This window comes from Carcharodon carcharias, chromosome 2 (assembly GCF_017639515.1).
Source record: "Carcharodon carcharias isolate sCarCar2 chromosome 2, sCarCar2.pri, whole genome shotgun sequence".
In the NCBI taxonomy this organism is placed as follows: Eukaryota; Metazoa; Chordata; class Chondrichthyes; order Lamniformes; family Lamnidae; genus Carcharodon; species Carcharodon carcharias.
The window spans coordinates 162,953,156-162,973,192 of NC_054468.1; the positions used below are offsets into that span (position 1 = coordinate 162,953,156).

Below are 20,037 nucleotides of genomic sequence, written 5' to 3' on the forward strand. Positions count from 1 at the left end.
TGCAGCTCGGAGATCCACCTACTGCAGCTTGAAACTCCACCCCTTGGAAGCTGCTTCAGCTAGACTGTCCACCTCCTGTAAGCTGCTGTAGTGAGAAGATTCATGTGGTTGATGCTCCACTTACCTACTGCTGCACATGGTGTTCCAGGATCCACGGTCGCTGGAAGCCTCCATCTTCTGATCGCCGCAAGCTGACCCAGGCCTTCTTCCAGGTGAGTCCGGATATGTCCACGGCACGTTGGTCCGGATGTGTCTGGACCAGTGTAAAATCCAGCTGATGGCGCAGATGACTGCACAGGGGGGCGGAAATTCTGGATGGGCCTTCGTCTTTGTCCCAATAATGGGACGCAAAACAACTTGACGCCATCCTCTGGCGAGACGGGGGACCCGCCACAACGGGCGGGAGAGCACACTCCCACCATCATCTCACACCGCTGGAAAACTGATTTTTCAGCTCCCGCCGCATTGTCCCTCTCCCCCCCCCCCCCCCCCCCCCCCGCCCACCATTAAAGCTGCCACAGTGGGCGCAGAAAAATTCCACCCTCGGAAGCATTTAAAGTGGTCCTCCACAGGGCCTGGTAGAGTGGAGTAGCACATGGTGCCAAATACCGGGGCCTGGGGCTAAGGGGGGGTCCCAGGCTCAGTGTTGTACATGGAGTTTCTCCTCATCCAAACTGGGCAGCAGAACTTTAGACCGGAAAGCCAGCTTTAAATAAAACATCAGAACTGTCAGCCTGACTTCTGATTTTTTTAGAGCCCTCTTTCAGGTCAGTTTCACTGACAGCTGCAGCATTGCTGCTTCTGACCTTGAAGCAGCTTCGTAGTTCTGGTTTTTTTGAAGAGCCCACCAGAAAACCACAAAGCTGCCCAAAGGTCAGCAGCAGCAGCTCAGCAACTGTCATGAGAGTGTTCTTGGTTGTAAACCTAGTTTAAAAATGTTCAGTGTAATCATTTTAGAATCAATTGGATGCTATGTGTGGCGGAGTTGGCCGGGGGGGGGGGGGTGGTGTGGAATTGGGATTTGGAGGGAGTTGGGCTTGTGGGGGTTGCGGGGGGTGGAGGGGAGTTAGTTTTGTGAGGGGTAGTTGGCAGGTTGGGGAGAGGAATTGGGTTTGTGGGGGCATTGGAGGTAGTTTGGGGCTGAGAGGCTTGAGGGAGTCTGTGGGAGTGGATGGGTGGGGTGGCAGTGTCAGTTTTAAGGTTTACCACAAAATTAAATACTGTGCACTTCTCAAAATTCTCTTTTGAATTTAAACCAGTATATAAATAGCAGTCTAAATTTTCATTCTGCCCTAAGGTAGACATTTAACATGCTGTGTTCATGTACCAGAAGCTTGAGAATCTTGGACCTTATCAAAATAAAAGCAAGAAACTAAGATCGGGGAGTGATGTAAAACGGGATGTTGTCTCATGAGCACCTGTTTTATCACTTTTAACAAAGTCTGGGAATGAAATCTCTATTCTTCACTAGGAGGTTGCTTAAAGAAAGATTTTACAAATCTCTACCCCATCCTAGGTTCACCCCACCCTGCACCATCCTGTTTAAAATCTAGCAGAACATTGGACTAAAATTTCTTGGGGGTTGGTGGGGGAGAATTCCCAATCATCCATTATAACTTTGGCAGAAAAATCCATTGAAATCCCAGAAAAACAGCATAAAGGGCTTTTACTATAAGGGCCTTTATAGAAACCCAGTCCTTTGACTTAAGTGCTTCTGGAAATGACTTCCCTCAAGATATGGCTGTCACACTTTTTTTGATATTCGAGTTTCTTATTTATTAATTACATTTTTCCACTTAGTTTGCCTGTTTCTCTCACACCTCAAACATCAATTAGAATTTTTAAAAATACTATTTGCACATTTATTTATCACAAATGTAATGCAACGTTATATGGCACCTGTGGATAGGCTGTAAAATCACAATGTACAACACAATTTGTATGACAGCTTCTGAGGGAGGGGCAACAAACCATGGAACCACAAAGGTTACAGCGCAGAAAGAGGCCATTCAGCCCTTGTGTCTGTGTCAGCCAAAAAGAGGAAAAAAGAAACTAGCGGCTCATTTTAATTCCCAATTTCCAGCACCCGGTGCACAGCCTTTCAGGTTACAGCACGTCAGGTGCAGATCCAGCTACCTTTCAAATGAGTTGAGTGTTTCAGCCTCAACTCCAATTTAGGCAGTGAATTCCGGACACCCACCACCCTCTGGGTGAAAAAGTTTTTCCTCATGTCCCCTCTAAATTTCTACCTGAAATCTATGCCCCCTGGTAATTGGCCCCTCAGCTAGAGGGAAACTAGTATTTTCTGTCCACCCCATCTAGGCCCCTCATAATTTTGTACACCTCAATTAGGTCACCCCTCAGTATCCTCGTTCTAAGGAAATTTTACAGCCCTGGCAACATTCTCGTAAATTTCCTCTGTACCCTCTCCAGAGCAATTATGTCCTTCCTGTAATGTAACCAGAACTGTACAGAAAACTGTTCTTAAGTTAAGGCTGCACTGAATTTTTGTACCATGTATAATTCTTCTCTGAAAAATTCAAATTACAATTCATTCTACATTTTTCCTGAGCTGTTGGTATATCTCTGATTGACAAATCCTGGGGATAGTGTCATTAGCATAAGAGGGGAAAATGCCATTTATGGTATATTGTGGGTTTGCACCAAAGAAGTCAGAATGCTAACGCTGTTTGAGCTACAGTGTTGAATTGTTTTGTAAATGCAGTGATATCTTTGTAGCCACTTTCATAACATCAGTTGATTGCTCTATGATTAATTATCCTTAGAGAATCAATCTTGGGCTTCCAATTTCATCATTGCTACAGTCAATCTGCCTATTGCATGCAGGTGTAATAAAAGAAAGACAAAACCTACATTTATACTGCACCTTTCACAATGTCCCAAATCACTTTACAGCCAATTAAGTACTTTTGAGTTGTAATCACTGGTATAATGTAGGCAATGTTATCAAATGGCAGATCAGATTTGAGGGGCCAACTGGCTTACTCCTGCCTTTAATACGTTTGTTCATGTGTCATTCTGGATGGATGAGATAAGCTGGGCTAGATAGCCTTTGCCATCCATAATAACCTTGCAAACAGCTGGACCTCTTTTTTTTTATTGCCAATGGAAATTTACTCTGAGTAAGCATTGTGGGGTGAAATTGCCAGGATGGACGTGAGTAATGGGGTCATTGTGAATCAATAATCTGCTTTACACTGTACATGATTCTCAAGAGCCTTTTCCATTGACTTCAGTCTTGTCCTTTTATCTACTTACCTATTATTTCACTCTACCATGGCACTTTTATAAGTTTTTTGAGGTATTGAAATATCATGATTAAGTTATGTTGCATAGTATTGTAGTGAGAAGCAGCAATCGGCAGAGCCTTCAGGCTTGCTGATCAAAAAAATGCAGATACAATTGTGAACCATTCAATCTTTGTCCTCTGGTTTCTTAAAAGTTGTGTTGCACAGAGACACATGAGGGCTCCAAAGCTTCTCAGTGACAGCAAAGACCTGTGTGTTCGATCATTCCACTTTGTTGCTCAGGTGTCATTTGATCTTTCTTCCCTGTGAGGTTACTGATAAAATAGAATCCAATTACACCCCTTCTATGAAATAATTATATTGAATAATATCATGCATCCAGGCAGGAGAAAGTCTTCTACTTGTCCTACAGAATGGGAAAGATCCTGTGCAGTTTATCTGGGTTGCAGGTATTGCATCTTTCCCCGAAATATGAATTTACAGTTCCCGTATCCATATGGTGCAGTGTGCAGAACATGTTAATGAGGGCTAAGGCAGCCACCAAAATCAGTGTTATCATCTGCACAGTGTCATAAATAACTAATGGGATATTTTCGTGTCAAATTAACAATATTGCATGATGCTGTTAAAGTAAAATTTGTAGTCTCTGGTTTGTTTAATAGTCGCGGTGGGATCACCTATAGGGTGCACACAAACTAACACTGCATTATATCATTGCTTCTCTTAATATTAATGACCCATGCTGCGTATATATCTGACGATATTTGTAACCAGATGGCAAAAACAGCCATTACCATTTTACTAGGACCTGTCTGTGATTGTTTGATGAATTGATTGGTGAATCTTGAAAGGGGCAAAAAATATCATGCATGATTGAGAGGGAGGATTAAAGGGGGTGGGGGGGAGGGGGCAATAAACAGTGGAAAACAAGAAAAGCACTGGGGCCCATGATTTCTCTCCCTGGTCTTGGTCCTCCACAGAGTCCTGTGCCAAAGAAACCAACATGCACATTAGCTTGTAAGTATGTAAAAAGTAACCAGAACAAGGAACTGAGGCATTCACAAGAGATGGTAAATTAAAGTTTTACCTCTGAGAGTAGCTGGAGTTGCTTCCCTTGGTTGCTCTCCCAGATTCAGATTTTTGACATTTATTTCTCTTTTTGATTTCTCCTTTCTCTCCCCTGCAGCAACCACCTCGGAGACTTTTAAACGCTTAATTGTGGCTTTCAATATGAGTTGTGTTCAATGTCCCAAGATTAGAAGATAACTAATAAAACAGCACTTACACTGCACTAAGTTAATAGTGCATCAAATTGCGCAACAACTGCAACTGATGTGATGCTAAACTTTATAGAAGTCCTCGGATTACCCTCCCAATTCAGTGATATGAATAATTAAACCAGCACCTTTAACTGGCAGTCAGATCTTAGTATGGATGCAGAGAGCTCCGTCTGTCTGTCTCACCTCCGATCAACTCTAACTGAGAGATGCTTGAAATGTCGATATTTAACTGTTTTAATCTTGCAACCTGAATTCATGTTTATGTCATCAATTTGTTCATTCTTTCCTGGGCGACAGGTGCAAGGAAGGGAAAAAGTGAACCCTTTGTCTTCTGAAATTTCCCGGATTGCTTTTAAAAACAATTTTATGTGCTGCAAGGAAACTTGTGGTCGTATCGAAAGCCCTGTCATTTAAGATTTGAGGAGCACTGCCCCTGCCTAGTTTAAAAATGGTTGGGAAATGCAAACTGCCACATGGTCACTTGAATCCTGTTTGACGGTCTGTTGGGTCAGAAATGATATGGTGATTTACATCTGCTGTCCATGCTAATGAATTGATAAGGAAAGTAAATCAAAGGAATCAGGAACAGTTGATCATGGATGTCCCGCACTGTAAGTGGATGGAACCACTTGATACTTTATCTCACATGAACAATCTAGAAAGATTATTTCAAGTAGGATTAGATCTGACAAGAGTGACCCCCCCCCCAACATGTTAAAACTGTACTTTCTAAAATTTAGATTGCATATGAGGTTTTAATTCTAGTTGCAGTTGGTTCACTCCATGCAGAGCAGACCTTTTCCATCAAAAGAACAAGGGTTAGCACAGAGAACTTAGAAAGTAATCTAAATGGCTTGGACGTCTACTTCAATCCATTCTTCTTTTCTTACAGAACCTATTTTGATAATATTCTGGCAATAGATTCCCTACTTGAACACATTATGGTGAGTACCTGGCAATATTTTATCCAGAGTCTCCCAAAAGAATCCAGATATTAGAAAGGGATATTTGATTTCAGTGAGAATTGATGGAATGAAAGTATGGTTCACTGCTTCTGCTTGTAATTCCTTGAGTCAAACATACGAATTTGGCATGAAAACAGTCTGGCAACATTTGTGGAGAGGGCAACAGATGCCCAGATCCTCGCCACGACAAAGAGTCTCTCTATCGTGGCGAGAATAGTGGAAGTGGCCGAAAATTGTAAGTCCTGCCCCAAACTTGGCAATTCCTATTTTCAGAAGGGACAGAAATGGGGGTGGGGCTCATTTCACATATTTTACAGAGGCAGTTAGCCATTTATGTTATCAGCTGCCTCCACTCAAGTGGGATTTTGGTGGCCTTGGAGTGTGAAACCCAAAGTGTGTAGCTTAGACCTGGTAAGAGCAAGTCTGAACTTTGCGGATTCATTTTGATAGCCATGTTAGCCTTTGGAGAGATAAGGTACCCCTTTGGATCTGATCCCAAGACACATTTGAGAGAGATAAAGTGCCCTTTGCTACAGGTCAGGTGTCCTTTAGAATTGTTAAAAGTAGATATAACTGTGTGTGAGAAGTTCATAAACTCATTACTGTCAGACTCATTGAAACTGAAAACAGACCTGTCAAAATCAACTGTCAAAAGTGTCAAGAGGACCAGTCAAAAGGGAGCTGTCAAAAGTGTCAACTGGAACAATCAAAAGCACCTGTTAAAGGCATTTAAAAGTCTTGCCCTTTAATTCTTTGAAAAACATGTCTGTAGGGAAAAAAAGGTTTGCTATTTCACTGTCTGTTAATATATACCTAAGGGCTTCCATTACTGGGTTACTGCTGCATGACTGATTTCACAATCATCCATTATCACAATAAGATGCCTGCCATTTTGCAGTTTTATTGACAGCTACAAGTGGTTATAGACTCTTTGAAGTGGGACTATGAATTCCAACTTGTTCTTATAAGGGACAGCACTTGAATGAAATGTTTTTTGTTAGAAGACTTTATTTAGTTGAATGAATATAAATATAGTATTTTTTATGAATGAATGTTTTTTTTCAATGCGGTGAAGTCTGCAGTACACTTAAAAATTTACTTTATAGAATTTTATTTTACCTCATCTCTGCATGGGTCCTGAGGTCTGCCATGGTGGATACTGGGTGACCTAGCATGATAGATGTAAGGGCAAAGGATGATGGGTATGGGTTGGCATGAGTTGGCACTAAGTTGGCATAGGGACTATAAAGGGCCATGGGGTGCTGAAGGGGCATAGGTTGGCAGGGAGAGTATGGGAGCATGGGTGCGTGGGTGGAATGGCATAGTTTGATATGGAGGATATAAGGGTTTATGTGGGTAAGTCAAGGGCATGAGGTGGCATCAGTTGGCATGGATGAAGCATGGAGAGTGTGTGGGGGATGGTGAGTGACATGAGGGCTGGAGGGATGTTTCATGTTTTGTTCTTTATTTTAAAATTGTGGACACAGTGCCAGACCTCCGAGGCAGGTCTTCCACCCAGTGCGCCTCTGCAGCTGGCAGCCCCCTCAGTTCTTCTGGGGCCGCTTGTCCCAACTTCTAACCCAGCTTTCTAACCCCCATCCTGGACTGAAAATCCAACATCAGGGCAACCATTTCTAAAGGGTGGGTTCGCAGAGATGGGAATTTTCCCATTATTGTGCACCTGAACCAGGAGCGAAAATCCAGACCAGAGTTAATATTTCGAGTACATTTCTTGTTCTGAAAAAGACTCAAATTGAGCTCAAAGAAGAGTCATATTCAACTCGAAATGTTAACTATTTTTCTCTCCACAGATGCTGCCGAACCTGTTGAGTATTACTATTTTTTATATCAGATTTCCAGCATCTGCAGTATTTTGCATTTTGCTATCAGGATGACAGATGATTATTACTCTGGCACTCTGCTCTTGTTGCTCCTGTTAATGTTATCTCTTCATGAGATGCATTGCACAGGGATCAATATCTACATATTTACACAAGTGTTTTTTTATATGGGATTACAATTGGAGACGTCCTTGAAAAATAATTGTGGATGTGGAATTCAGTGTCAGTCATGCTTAGTTTCTAAAAGCAGATAATGAAGGTGATGTTTTAAGAAAACATTTCAATAAATTTCAATGCTCATCAAGACGTAGGCTTGAATTTACTGCCCCTTTTGGCTGTGGGCATCATGGTGTGTGGGGGGGGCAACAATATGGTGAGAAAGCCAGAAATCTGTTTTACACCGTCGTGAAACCAGTTTGCAACAGCTGCTGCCTTGGCAATCCTGATATGATTTCAGCATCAAGGGATAGCTTGCTGATGATTACTGATACAAGGCATGTGAAGCTGTCAATGACCTCCAGAGTGAGGTCGTCGATGTTGATAGAAGGAGGAGTCTCTACTTCCGTCAATGGCCAGCTGCCTTTCCTGCCGCCGCACGTTGGGAACCTAATTTCAATACATTAACATCTCATTATAAGACTTGCTCGCTAGAATCATCCCCCTCCACGCTGCATCATCTGGCATCACGCCAACATGTTTCACAACAGCATTTAAAAAGTGTGCTGAACTTCAAGGGGGACTCAGAGGTGAGTGCACACTAATGTTGGACAGCACTCGCAAGGGTCTCCCGGTCGACTTCAAGGAAGAGAGACTGTGCATTCAGGCGAGGGCACAGGCAAGTGGCTTTTTCCCGACTGGCTGACAGTGCGGTGCTGAGGCAAGAGCTGTACTGCAGTTGGGGCGAGTTGGTGGGGGTAGGGGAAAAGCAGCATGGTCTAATGGTAGTGCACAAACATGCCAGGGTGGGAGAGGGAAGCAGCCACACATCATGGAAACCACACATTAGAAAATGCCTGCGCCTGAGCTGAGAGCACAGCAGTCCAGTGGGCAAAGCTGCCACTAAGCAATCAGGTGGAGTGAGGCGGAGGTGGGTGGGGTTTCGGGCAACCATGCAACGCACCAAACTCTGGCCATCCAAGTGGTGGCCAGCACTCTCCAGCATGCATTAAAGTACCTTGAAATGGAGCTGGAGCCACACATGTAGCCATGAAAGATCCCTACTAATGCTAACCCACTTGTCTCTCTCTTTCATCCTGCAGGAGGAGTACAATAGGAGCATGGAGCCTGATGATCTACTTGTATGCCTCATGGCTTACAGGGAGCAGAGATGAAGGAGAAGGGAGTGACAGAGGTGCCTGGCTGCGCAGAGGGAGGAGCAACAGCCTCAAGAAGAGACGCTCCTGAGTACACTGCTGAAGAGCCAAAGAGAGCTGTCGTCGGTCAGTGTCTAGCTGGACCCAGGATCTACAGATGATGCTTGTCATTCATGCAGATGACTCAGAACCAGGGGCACTGAAGACTGTGCATGTCCTACGGAAATGGCCGGTCACGTATGCCACCTGCTGCAGGATTTGGCGCCACGAGGACTTGGAGGGCATCCACTGAAGTGGCCATGAAAGTTACCTGGGCACTCAATTTTTACACCAATGGTTCCATCCATGGCTCCACAGGTGACCTTTGTGGGATCCCACAAGCCTCCATGCACAAGTGCATCCAGGAGGTTACGGATGCCATATTTGCAAAGGCACACAACTTTGTGCATTTAGTGTGGGATCAGGAAAGTCTAGACTTGCCCAAATCTCAAAGCCTCCACAGGTGCATGGCGCCATCCATTGCACATACGTGGTGCTTAGATTGCCATGGCAACAAGCAGTCAACTACGTCAACTGCAAGGGCTTCCACTTGCTGAATGTTCAGCTAGTGTGTTACTACCACAAACACATCCTACAGGTCTGCACACAATTCCCAGGGAGCATCCATGACTCCTACATTCTCAGTAGGTCTCAGATCCCTGATGTCTTCCAGGGTCCACAGAGGCTGCAGGATTGGCTGCTCAGGGACAAGGTTCTACCCGCAGAGGAAGTGGCTGGTAACACCCATGCGGTGGCCCCAGACTGCAGCAGAGAGAAGATACAATGAGACTCATGCTGCAACTTGCATTTTGGTGGAGCAAACCATTGGGATGTTGAAAATGAGGTTCCTGGACTGGTCTGGTGGAGCCCTGAAATACAAACCACAGAGGGTGCCACACATCATCATCACTTTCTGCGCCGTTCACGATCTGGCGCTACAACAAGGGGAGGAGTTGCCTAAGGAGGAGATGAGGGAGCTGCACATCTCTTCCTATGAGGAGGAAATAAACGGGGATGAGGGTGATGAGGTCCTTGAAAGCGAGGGTGATGGCGATGAGGCCATCGCATTGTCCAGATGAGGCAGGCTCTGTCAGGAAGCTCCAATAGCTGCAAGATTCATGGAGGATGATGATGACGTGCAGTGAGAAGACTCCATAGCTACTCACATTGCATCTGTGAACATCTGGCTGATGGCCGTGCACATACCTTCTGTGATAAAGCTCTTGTCATGGAGCTGCAGCGGATGCCCATAGCCCTTACATTCCAGGAGAATGATGACAACCCGGAGTGGGGACACTCCATTGATCCTCACATAGCTTATGTGTTTCTGACTCCTATCTGGGTGATGGCATCTTGCTTGCGCTCTGTGACAAGGGTCATATCATGGAGATGCAGCAAAGAAACTTTAACTTCTCCTGATTCTATGACATTCTTCGTGAGCTGAACCCTTCAGGACCACACTGTCACCATATACAGATGCTGATAAGATGGGGTGCCAGCCGCACTTCAAAGTTGCTGAGAGCACACAGAGAATGATGGAACTCTGTGCCGCCTGCCTAGGACATTCTCACAGGAATGATAAGCCCCTTCAAAGTGCAGGTATGACTGATGTGTCCAGTGACTGTGAAGGCACACCATCAGTGTGATGGGAAGGTTGCACATAGCACACGGAGAAGACCCTAGACTGAGACACCTACCTTTATCTTGTGCAGAAACCAAGCTTTCACTTCAGACCACCACGAACACTGCTCATCAGAACAAGGAGCTGTAGACAGGGTGACATTATTGGGAGTTTATTTACAATAGTCAACATTGTGTACAAGTGATTAACCCCCATGTCCATGTGGTGAAACTACATTTTCTTCCACACTGGCCCCAAGCCCCGAACTCTCCCTCTGGAGCCAGAGCCCCGCAACTTGAGTTGCCTCATGGAAATGCCCTCTGTGCCCTTTAGCACAGTGCGGAGGGGTTTCCTGTATGGGCTGCTGCTGCACACCCTTCACTTCTTTGCCTGCTGCCTGGACATGCTCCTGCGTGCTTTGTTGCCGTCCGGCGGTGCAAGTCCCCAGTGGAGGAGGGCTCTATACAGGATTCCTCCCCCTTACCATCAGGGACCTGGGGTGGAGGGTGTTGTCCGTGGCAGTCCCATACAACCGTAGGATGTGTCGGTTCACGGACTCCCAAAACGTCTGCATTTTTTGCAGCCTTGTGGAGTCCATGGACCACACATCTGTAAGTTATTGTAGGCTGCACTCCCATTTCAGTTACTTGAGAAGCCTTTTGCTTTTGTTCTGTTTGCACTTCAGCTGCACGCTCCTGATCTGCAGGCACCCAGTGTAAAAGAGGGCAGGGAAGGAGGAGAACCCCCTCATGAACGTTCTCCTGGGCCTGGCTAAGTTGGCCATCAACAGACCCGGAGAGTGGGTAATCGAGGGGGTCGTCCGACCTGACTGTCTGCCCCGCTTCCCAGCTATGTTTGCGGCCAGGTGTGCCTGAAGAGGGAGCACACAGTGTCCACTGGCATCACCAAGGCTTTCCGTGCTCGGCAGGCACTGCAGGGACTGGGGTGCTTTATTGACCTCTTAAATCATGTTTTGATTTAAGGTTTGTAATTTTCCTTTAAATTTTGTCTTTTGTTTTTGCAGTATCCTTTTAAGGGGCTGCCTTTTACTTTACTCCTGGTTTTGTTAATTTAGTTTAATTGGTTTTTAATAAAAATGTTAAATTATCTTAACCTTCCTAATCCTGCTATTACATCTTGGTGCTCCCCTGACATCCACAGCGGAGGTGGAGGCAACCTGCTGACTCCTTTGTCCTGTCAGTGATGATCTTGGCGGACGTCCTCTGGAGGGCCCTGGCCTGCTTTCGGTGTCCTGCTGTGTGGCAGTGGCAACCTCCTTGTCCTGTGGAGCTGGAGCTGGAGCTGCTGGGGTCATAAGAAGAGGGGATTCGGATAGACGGGATACACCCAGAGTCAGCTGGGTGGTTGGCCCGAGCTGTGCACCTACTGATCCTCTGCCCTATGGGCGCCTGAAGGCCCCTGGCTAACCCCTTGAGGGGAAGTGGAAGCTGGAGTGAGGTCAATGCTTCCTTCTTCCATTGACACTATTGGAGGCCAACTATGGCATCAGCAATGGAGTTCAACCTGTGCAGCAGTGCAAGACAAATGTCCTGAACCAAGGTCTCCATGGCGGCTGTCATCCTACCAGTGTTGATCCTGGTGCATTGGCATGCCAGCACTATCACCTCAGCCTAAGGTAAATGGACTCTTCCATCGTGCCTTGCAATCTGAGGAGTACAGCAGATATCCCTTCCTGATGTTCTCAAGCTTGCCTTTGCAGCTCCGGCTACTGAGGTATGACCAAGTCTAGAGGCTCCTCCTCTAACTCAGACTCGGCAGGTTTCTAGCCTTCAGCAGTCTTCCAAGTCCCAGAAACCTGGGAAATTCCTGGCGCTGCCTGTTGTCGATCAGACCAGATGTGCTCACCAGATTGTGACCCCGAGGCTACTCTAGAGCTAGGTTCCGTCAAGGTTTGTGTCTCAGCGCTGGTGGAGGGCATGGGTGAGCACCGTGACAGATCTTCAATGAGGGTGTCATCAAATTCTTCTTCCGAGGTACCTTTGGGACTTGAGTCGAGGACCTGGGTCATTGACCCCCTCAGCTGCTTCCCAGATGTGCCTGCGATAGGAGGGAGAGATAATTAGTGCATGGCAGGGGACTGTGGAACAGGGGAACTTATTCACAGCATATGGATGTTGCACTACTGGATTCTTACATGGTTGAGTACCGCCAACCTCACCGTCAGCACAGGAACGGTCCAGACTGTCACCGGCCAGCTGGATGACTCAATTTTCAAAGCCTGTTAGGTTCTTGATGTCAGGCATTCCTGCACCAGTCTGTGATCTCTCTTTTTTTGTCCTACATGAATACAGATGGCAAGAGTGTAAGCAAGATGCTGGCCAGATGATAAGGATGCCTAGCATGTGTGGGTGGTGAGTGGTGCCATGGATGAGATGAGGACACGATCCGCAGGACAGATGAAGGTGTTTGTGAGAGAGTTAATGGTGGTGTCCCTTGAATTGGCAGTGAGTGAGGTCCCTGTGGATGTGTGATGGGCTTGTGAGTGTTTGAGTTGAAAATGATAAAAGTAACTTACCATGGCAGAATGGAGGAGATCATTCATCTGTTTTTGGCACTGATTGGCTGTCCTCCTTTGCAGTGCAGTGGCCCTGACCATTGCTGCCACCACCTCCCATGCTGGATTTGTCACCTTGCTTGCTGGCCTTCTCCTGGACTGGGGGTAGAGGACTTGGAGGTGGGCCTCCACTGCATCCAGTAGGCGCTTGAGGGAGGTGTCGCTAAATTTGGGGGCAGCATGTTTCCTCCCTTTGGCAGCCATGTGCTTCCAGCAGCCTTCCAATGCCTTAGGGAGCGCTAGCTCTGTGCAAGGGTGCCCTTTAAATATGGCACCTGGATTACTGAAGGCCTGAGGTGACGGCGGGGCAGGCGAATCAGAGGCCACCCCACCAACGACCTGACATGTTTCCCAGGAATGCATTATTAATCAGACGGGATACGCCAGGAATGGGATGATATAGCGTGAGAACCTGCCATTGCGGCCGGCAGGTAAACCGTGCATTTTCCCACCCGCTACCGCACTTAGTGAAAATCCACCCATAAAATATCATTAGAGAACATGATGTTGATTTAATATTCTGTAATCAGTGTCAACATGAAACACTTCTGAATCAGGCATTTCATGGATTCAGAGTGAAACCCTTTCTATCCAATTGTGACGTTGGCTGGGATTTTCGGTTGAGTGTTGGGAACCCAGCTGCCAGTTCAGTTCCGGGCCCCAACCCCACGTGCCAGGCCCAAGCGGATTTTGAAAAAACAAGGCCAATTAATGGTAGGGAGCAAATTCACCGTCCAATCAGGGACAGCGGGCAGGCTCCCGGCGCTGAAGGGCCAATGGGAGACCCTCCAGCATTCAGTGATCGGCAGCCCTACAGGCCAAGGTGCCAAGGTGAGAGCTGCCAATGGGTGGAATCATCCATGCCTGCTGGCATTGGGCGTGTTCAGTGGCATGAGCGGACAATATGGCAAGAAGGCCAAAAATTTGTTTCACGACATCATGACACCAGTTTGCGATTGTCCACTCAGCTATCAGACGTCGGGAACCTCATTGTAATGCATCAGCATATTATTATAAGGCTAACCCGCTGGACTCAATGCCCCCGCTGGATCGTTCGCCGACGTCGGCATGATTGCACACCAACGTGTTTCACAGCAGCATATATATAGTGCAGCACTTGGCGGGCTGCACTTTGAGGGGAACTCGGAAGTGAGTGCACAGTAACATTGCGGAGCGCTTGCGAGGGACACCTGTTGGATTTCAAGGTCGAGGCATGTTGGGGCGGGGGGGGCAAAGGCTGTCCTGCGGTTGAAGATAGCACACAAGCACGTGCGGGGTGGGGGGCTGGATGGACAAGGGCAGCGGCCACGCATTAGAGGCACCTTGTATAAAGTGACCATTCCTCTGCAGCTGAGACAGTTCAGGAGCAGCCACATTGATTTGATTGTAGTCAGGCCTCTAGCTTACCCACCCACTCAAGCAATGCAGAGGCATCAAAGTGCCACCAAATGCTCCAGAGTGTTTCACCCATCAGGCACAGACTGCAAATGAATGAGCATTTTAGTGGACTGCAGAACAGTTGAATGGCTGGGCACGCTGTACAATCTCCTTGCTAAAGCTGGCTGTGGAGCAGTCACTGGTGGAGGCACTCATAGCCCTTTGCAATGTCATCACCCGGTTTGGACCAGTCTCCCCCATGGTTCAAGCTAACAGTGCAGCTTGCAGCGTGGGTGAGGAGAATGACTGCTCCTGAGCTGAGAGCACAGCATACAGTCCAGTGGACGAAGCTGCCAGCAAATGGGCAGGTGGAGTCGGGTGGAGGAAGGTGAGGTTTTGGGCAGCCATGCAGCACACTAAACTCTGGCCATCCAAGTGGTGGCCAGCACTCTCGGGATGTGTTAGGGGGACTTCAGACTTAACCAAGAGTGGTTCTTAGTACACCCATGCTAACCCACACGTCTCTCTCTATCATCCTGCAGGATTACATCAGGATCATGGAGTCTGGTGAACCAGCTATATTCCTCGTGGCGTACAGAGAGCAATGATGACAAAGAAAAGTGGCTGAGGCGCCTTGCTACATGGAGGGAGAAGCAGCACCCTTTGAAAGAAGGGGCGGCTGGGGCTTCCACACACAACACCAAAGAACCACAGCAAGCCGTCGCTGGTCAATGCTTAGTTGCAGATGAAAGAGAACCATTGTCGACGAAGACTGCATGTGTCCAGGGAACTGGTCGGTCACAACTGCCAACTACTGTAGGATTTGGCGCCACATGGACCTGGAGGGCATCCACTGCCAATGGCTGTGAAAGTGACAGCAGCGCTCAATTTCTTCACGAGTGGCTCCTTTCAGAGCTCCACAAGTGACCTCTGTGAGATATCACCAGCCTCCACGTAAAAATGCAGCCATGAGATCACTGATACCATCTTCGTGAGGGCACATAACTTTGTGCATTTTGCCCGGGATCAGGAGAGCCAGGATGTAAGTGCGATTAGATTTGCCCAGACCTCAGGTCTCCCACAGGTGCAGGGTGCCATTGACTGCACTCAAATGTCACTCAGGTCTCCCTTGCAACATGCAGTCAACTATGTCAGCCACAAGGGCTTCCATTCACTGAATGTGCAGCTGGTGTGCGACCACCATAAACACATCCTGCCTGTCTGCACGTGGTTTCCACAGAGGAGCTGGAGGTCTCCGATGAGGAGGTTGTCCACGGTGATGAGGATGATGAGGCCTTCGCACTGGCCAGACGAGGCAGGCGCACTTGGGAGGCCTTCAGAACTGGTAGATTTGTAAAGGATGATGACAAAATGCTGTGAGGCGACACCATAAAACAGTCCCATTACATTTATGAACATTAAACTCCAGTCTGGATTATGGCAGCGCACATACCCTCTGATAATGCTCCTGTCATGGAGTCTGTGCAACTACATCTTCTTAACTTTCCTAACCTTGCCGCTACATCTTGGTGTTCCCTGTTCATCCACAGCGTAGGCGGAGGCAGCCTGTTGACTGCTACGCCCTGTCTGTGATGACCTTGAAGGGGGTCTTCTGGACGGCTGAGACCTGAAGGGACCTGGCCTGCTTTCAGGGACCTGCTGTGTGGCAGTGGCACCCTCCTTGAGCTATGGAGCTGGAGCTGCTGGGGCCACAGGATGAGGGGATTCAGATAGCTGGACACTCCCAAAGTCACCTTGGGGGATAGCCCCGGGGTGTGCATCTGCTGATCCTCCTCCCTATGGGTTGCCAGGGGCCCCTGGCTGACTCCTTGAGGAGAAAGGGTAGCTGGAGTGAAGTCAAGCTACCCCACACCCCTCTCACATACACACTGCTGGAGGTCAACTATGGCATCAGCAATGGAGTTCAGCCCACGCAGCAGCACAGGAGCGACAACCTGGACCAAGGTCTCCATGGTAGCTGCCGTCCTACCAATGTTGACCTCGGTGCATTGGCATGTCAGCGCTATCACCTCAGCCTGAAGACAGCTGGACTTCTCCATCATGCCTTGCAATCTGAGGAGTGCAGCGGACATCCCTTCCTGATGTTCCCAAGCTTGCTTTTGCAGCTCCAGCTACTGTGACATAACCTAGTCCAGAGGCTCGTCATCTGACTCAGACTCAGCAAATTTCTGGCCTCCAGCAGTCCTCCCAGAGCTGGATGCCTGGGAGGTCCCTGCCGCTGCCTGGATAAGAAATTGTGATGTGCTCACCAGATTGTGATCCCGAAGCTACTCTAAAGCCAGGTCCCATCGCAGTGTGTGACTCTGCGCTGGTGGAGGGTGTGGGTGAACGCTATGATGGAACGTCAAAGAGGGTACCTTCAGATTCCTCTTCAGAGGTTTCTTCGGGGCTCAATTGGCGGCCCTGTGTCATGGTCTGACGGCTGTCTCCCAGATGTGCCCACGGAAGCAAGAAGAGACAATTAGTGCATGGAAGCAGCTTGTGAAACAGGACACATCATTCGCAGCTGCCTGATGGATGTTGCACTGCTGGATCCTCACTTGGTATAGCACCACCAACCTCACCCTCAGCACAGGAATGGTCCAGATCCTCGCCGGCCAACTGGCTGGCTCTGTCAGGCATTCCTCCATCGGTAAACAACCTCTCCCTCTTGTTGTGTACCAGCTTGTCCTCCATAAATAGAGATGGCGAGAGTGTAGGCGGGATGCCTGCCAAGCCAGATGATAAGTTTGGCATATGTGGGTGGTGAGTAGTCCCATGGATGGGATGAGGACAATGACGGTATGTGTGAGAGACTGAATGATGATGTCCCTTGAACTGGCAGTGAGTGAGGGCCCTGTGGATATGTAACCGGCTTGTGAGTGTGTGAGTTGAGAGTGATGAGTGTTATGGCACAGCCAATGGTAAAAGCTGAGCTGTTCAAATCCCAAAGGGAAACTTGAAACAGCTGCCACAACTGTTTTGCAATTTGTATAAATTTCAAGATGCATGCCTTGAATTCAATAGTAAGACCATCGAGTCTTATAGGTTTCTTACAAAACTAAATTAAACCTTTATTAGTAGAAGAAATGATTTTAAGTGCATACATAGATCTACAAATTACTACTATAATAATTTCTAAATCCCCTAGTTAATCTAACTCCCAGTTACATTTTTGTTACGGCGACAGTTAGACACATAGATTTTAAAAGACCCAGGCAAAGAAACACAATCCAATTTAAAGTGAATTTTCTTAACTTCAGTTCTTTGTAGACAGCAGCTTGAGGCTTGGATGCTGGAGGCTTTTCACACTTGTTTGTGATCTTAGAATGCTTCCGTTACACAAGGTAGGCATTTCCCTTTTGAATGCAAATTCCCATTGTTTCACTATGTCTTTGGACTTTACCTCTCAAATAATAAAAATCTCTCATATTTCAATTTTTTAACAGAACCCGTTAGGAAAAATAAACACACGTTTTCTTAACTCCTCCTGGCTAGGTGAAACATTTCACCCCTCCTTTGAATTCAAGCTAGTCGGGCTTATTTAAAATGCAAATGTTCCCTTTACATCAAACATTCTAAAACTTGCCCCAGGTTCACCTTTTTAACATTTCAAACCTAGCTTATCTTCTGATACATCAAAGCCTTCAGACCAGCTGCCTTTAATTCAATTAAGTCACATACCACACACACAAACATAGACACAGACTCCACCTTTACTCTACAATAAATTCCAATAACATTATGAAAATTATTACATCTTCCTAACATTCCCCTCCTTATTAAAAATTAACCAGGATAATTTAAAAGGATGGCTTCATTTTCTGAACCCATCTTGCATTACCTCCTATATTTATTACACTAGTACATTACCAGATGCATGCATTAACATAACAATATATACACAAATCCTTGGTATCAACAGAAATCATTTCAGTCCAGGTTTTTAAATGTCTGATTTTACCTTTAAGCTTCAAACTCTTGACAACGCATTTGCAATTAGATTTCCTCATTCCTTAACATGTATAACCTGTAGATTAAACGGTTACAGTAATAAACTTCAACTGAATAGCCTTGCACTTCTGCCTCAAATTTTGTCCTGAAACTTTAAAGGATTGTGGCCTATATAAACAATTGTTTCTGACAAACTGTTTGCAACATGAAGTTCAAAATGCTGCAACACTAACACCAAACCCAAAGTCTCTTTTTTGATCATTGAATATCTTCTCTGTGAGAAATACCCTATTGGTTTTTCAATTCCAGTGTCATCTTTTTGTAACAGTGTGGCTCCAATACCTATATCATTGACATCAATGGCCAACTTAAATTGCTTGGTGTAATTGGGTAATGCCAAAATTGGTGTCATAGTTAATACAGTTTTCAAACTGTCAAATGCCTTCTGACACTCCTGTGTCCATTTAAACCTCTTGTTCTTTTTTAATAGTTAAGTCAATGGAGCAACCACACTGCTAAAATTTAGTTCAAATTTCTGATAAAATTCACTCATGCCCAGAAATCTCAAAACATCTTGTTTTGTTGTAAGCACAGGGAAATCCGTGATAGCTTTGACTTTCACATCTCTTGGAGCCACCTTACCATGTCCAATGGTATGGCCTAGATACGTAACTTGCGCTTTTACAAATTCACTTTTAGCCAAATTCACCACTAAATTAGCATCCTGTAATCGAGTAAATAATTCTTCCAGATGTTGGAAATGCTCCTCCCACGTCTGACTGAAAATTATCAAGTCGTCAATATAAACAGCACTGTTGCTCAGACCTGCAGTTACTTTGTCAGTCTTTGAATTGTTGCAGGTGCATTTTTCAAATCAAATGGCATGACGTTAAACTGATGTCCATCTGGTGTCACAAAAACCAATATCTCCTTTGCTTTCTCCGAGAACAGCACTTGCCAATATTCTCTTAGCAAGCCAATCTTTGTGATAAATTTTGATTGTCCCACTTTCTCAATACAATCTTCGAAGCGTATATAGGATATGAATCCGCTTTTGTCATTGCATTCACCTTTCGATAGTCCACACACTGTCTTTGTGTTCCATCTGGTTTTGGTACCAGCACAGTAGGCAAACTCCAGTTACTGAAACTAGACTCAATGATATCATTTTGAAGCATGAATTCAATTCCTCTCTGAACTTGTGATAACTTTGCCGGATTTAATCTATAAGGATGTTGTCTTAATGAAGATGAAACTTCTGCACATATATCATGTATAGCTAAATTTTCCCTTCCCAACTTATTTCTACAAATATCTTTGTGTGACCACAATAGCTTCTCCAAATTACTTTGACATTTGTCTGAAAGGTAAGTCAATATTACATTTAAATTTTCAAGTACCCCCTCATTATCTGATTTGATTAGAGGAAAATTAATTTCAGAATCCTACATTTCTACTTTTTTCTCATTTTCTACCACCACTAACACCACCTTTTGGTCCTCTTCCCTGTCAAAGTACTTTTTAAGCAATATTTACATAACATACCCTCTGCTTCTTTCTTCTATCTGGAGTATTTGCTAAATAAATTACTTCAGTCAGTTTCTTTTCAATGCTGTAAGGCCCACTAATCCTTGCCTTTAATGAGTCACCCAGTACTGGTAATAGAACTAACACTTCCTCCCCAGCAACAAAACCATGAGCTGTAGCTTGCCTGTCTGCCTTCACTTTCATCACTTGCTGTGATATCTTTAAATGTTTGTTAGCCAACTCACATTCTCTGTCCAATCTCTCTCTGAAATTTGT

The 20,037-nt window shown here is 46.0% G+C and overlaps 1 protein-coding gene across 1 annotated transcript in view; it reads left to right on the top strand.

Moving 5' to 3' along the window:
• Positions 1 to 20,037, top strand: part of pde10a (phosphodiesterase 10A) — a 414,859-nt gene that overhangs the window by 169,790 nt on the left and 225,032 nt on the right. The window contains exon 10 of the mRNA XM_041207024.1: positions 5,442 to 5,493. Coding sequence (XP_041062958.1) covers positions 5,442 to 5,493 — 52 coding nt within the window. The remainder of the gene's footprint in view (positions 1 to 5,441; positions 5,494 to 20,037) is intronic.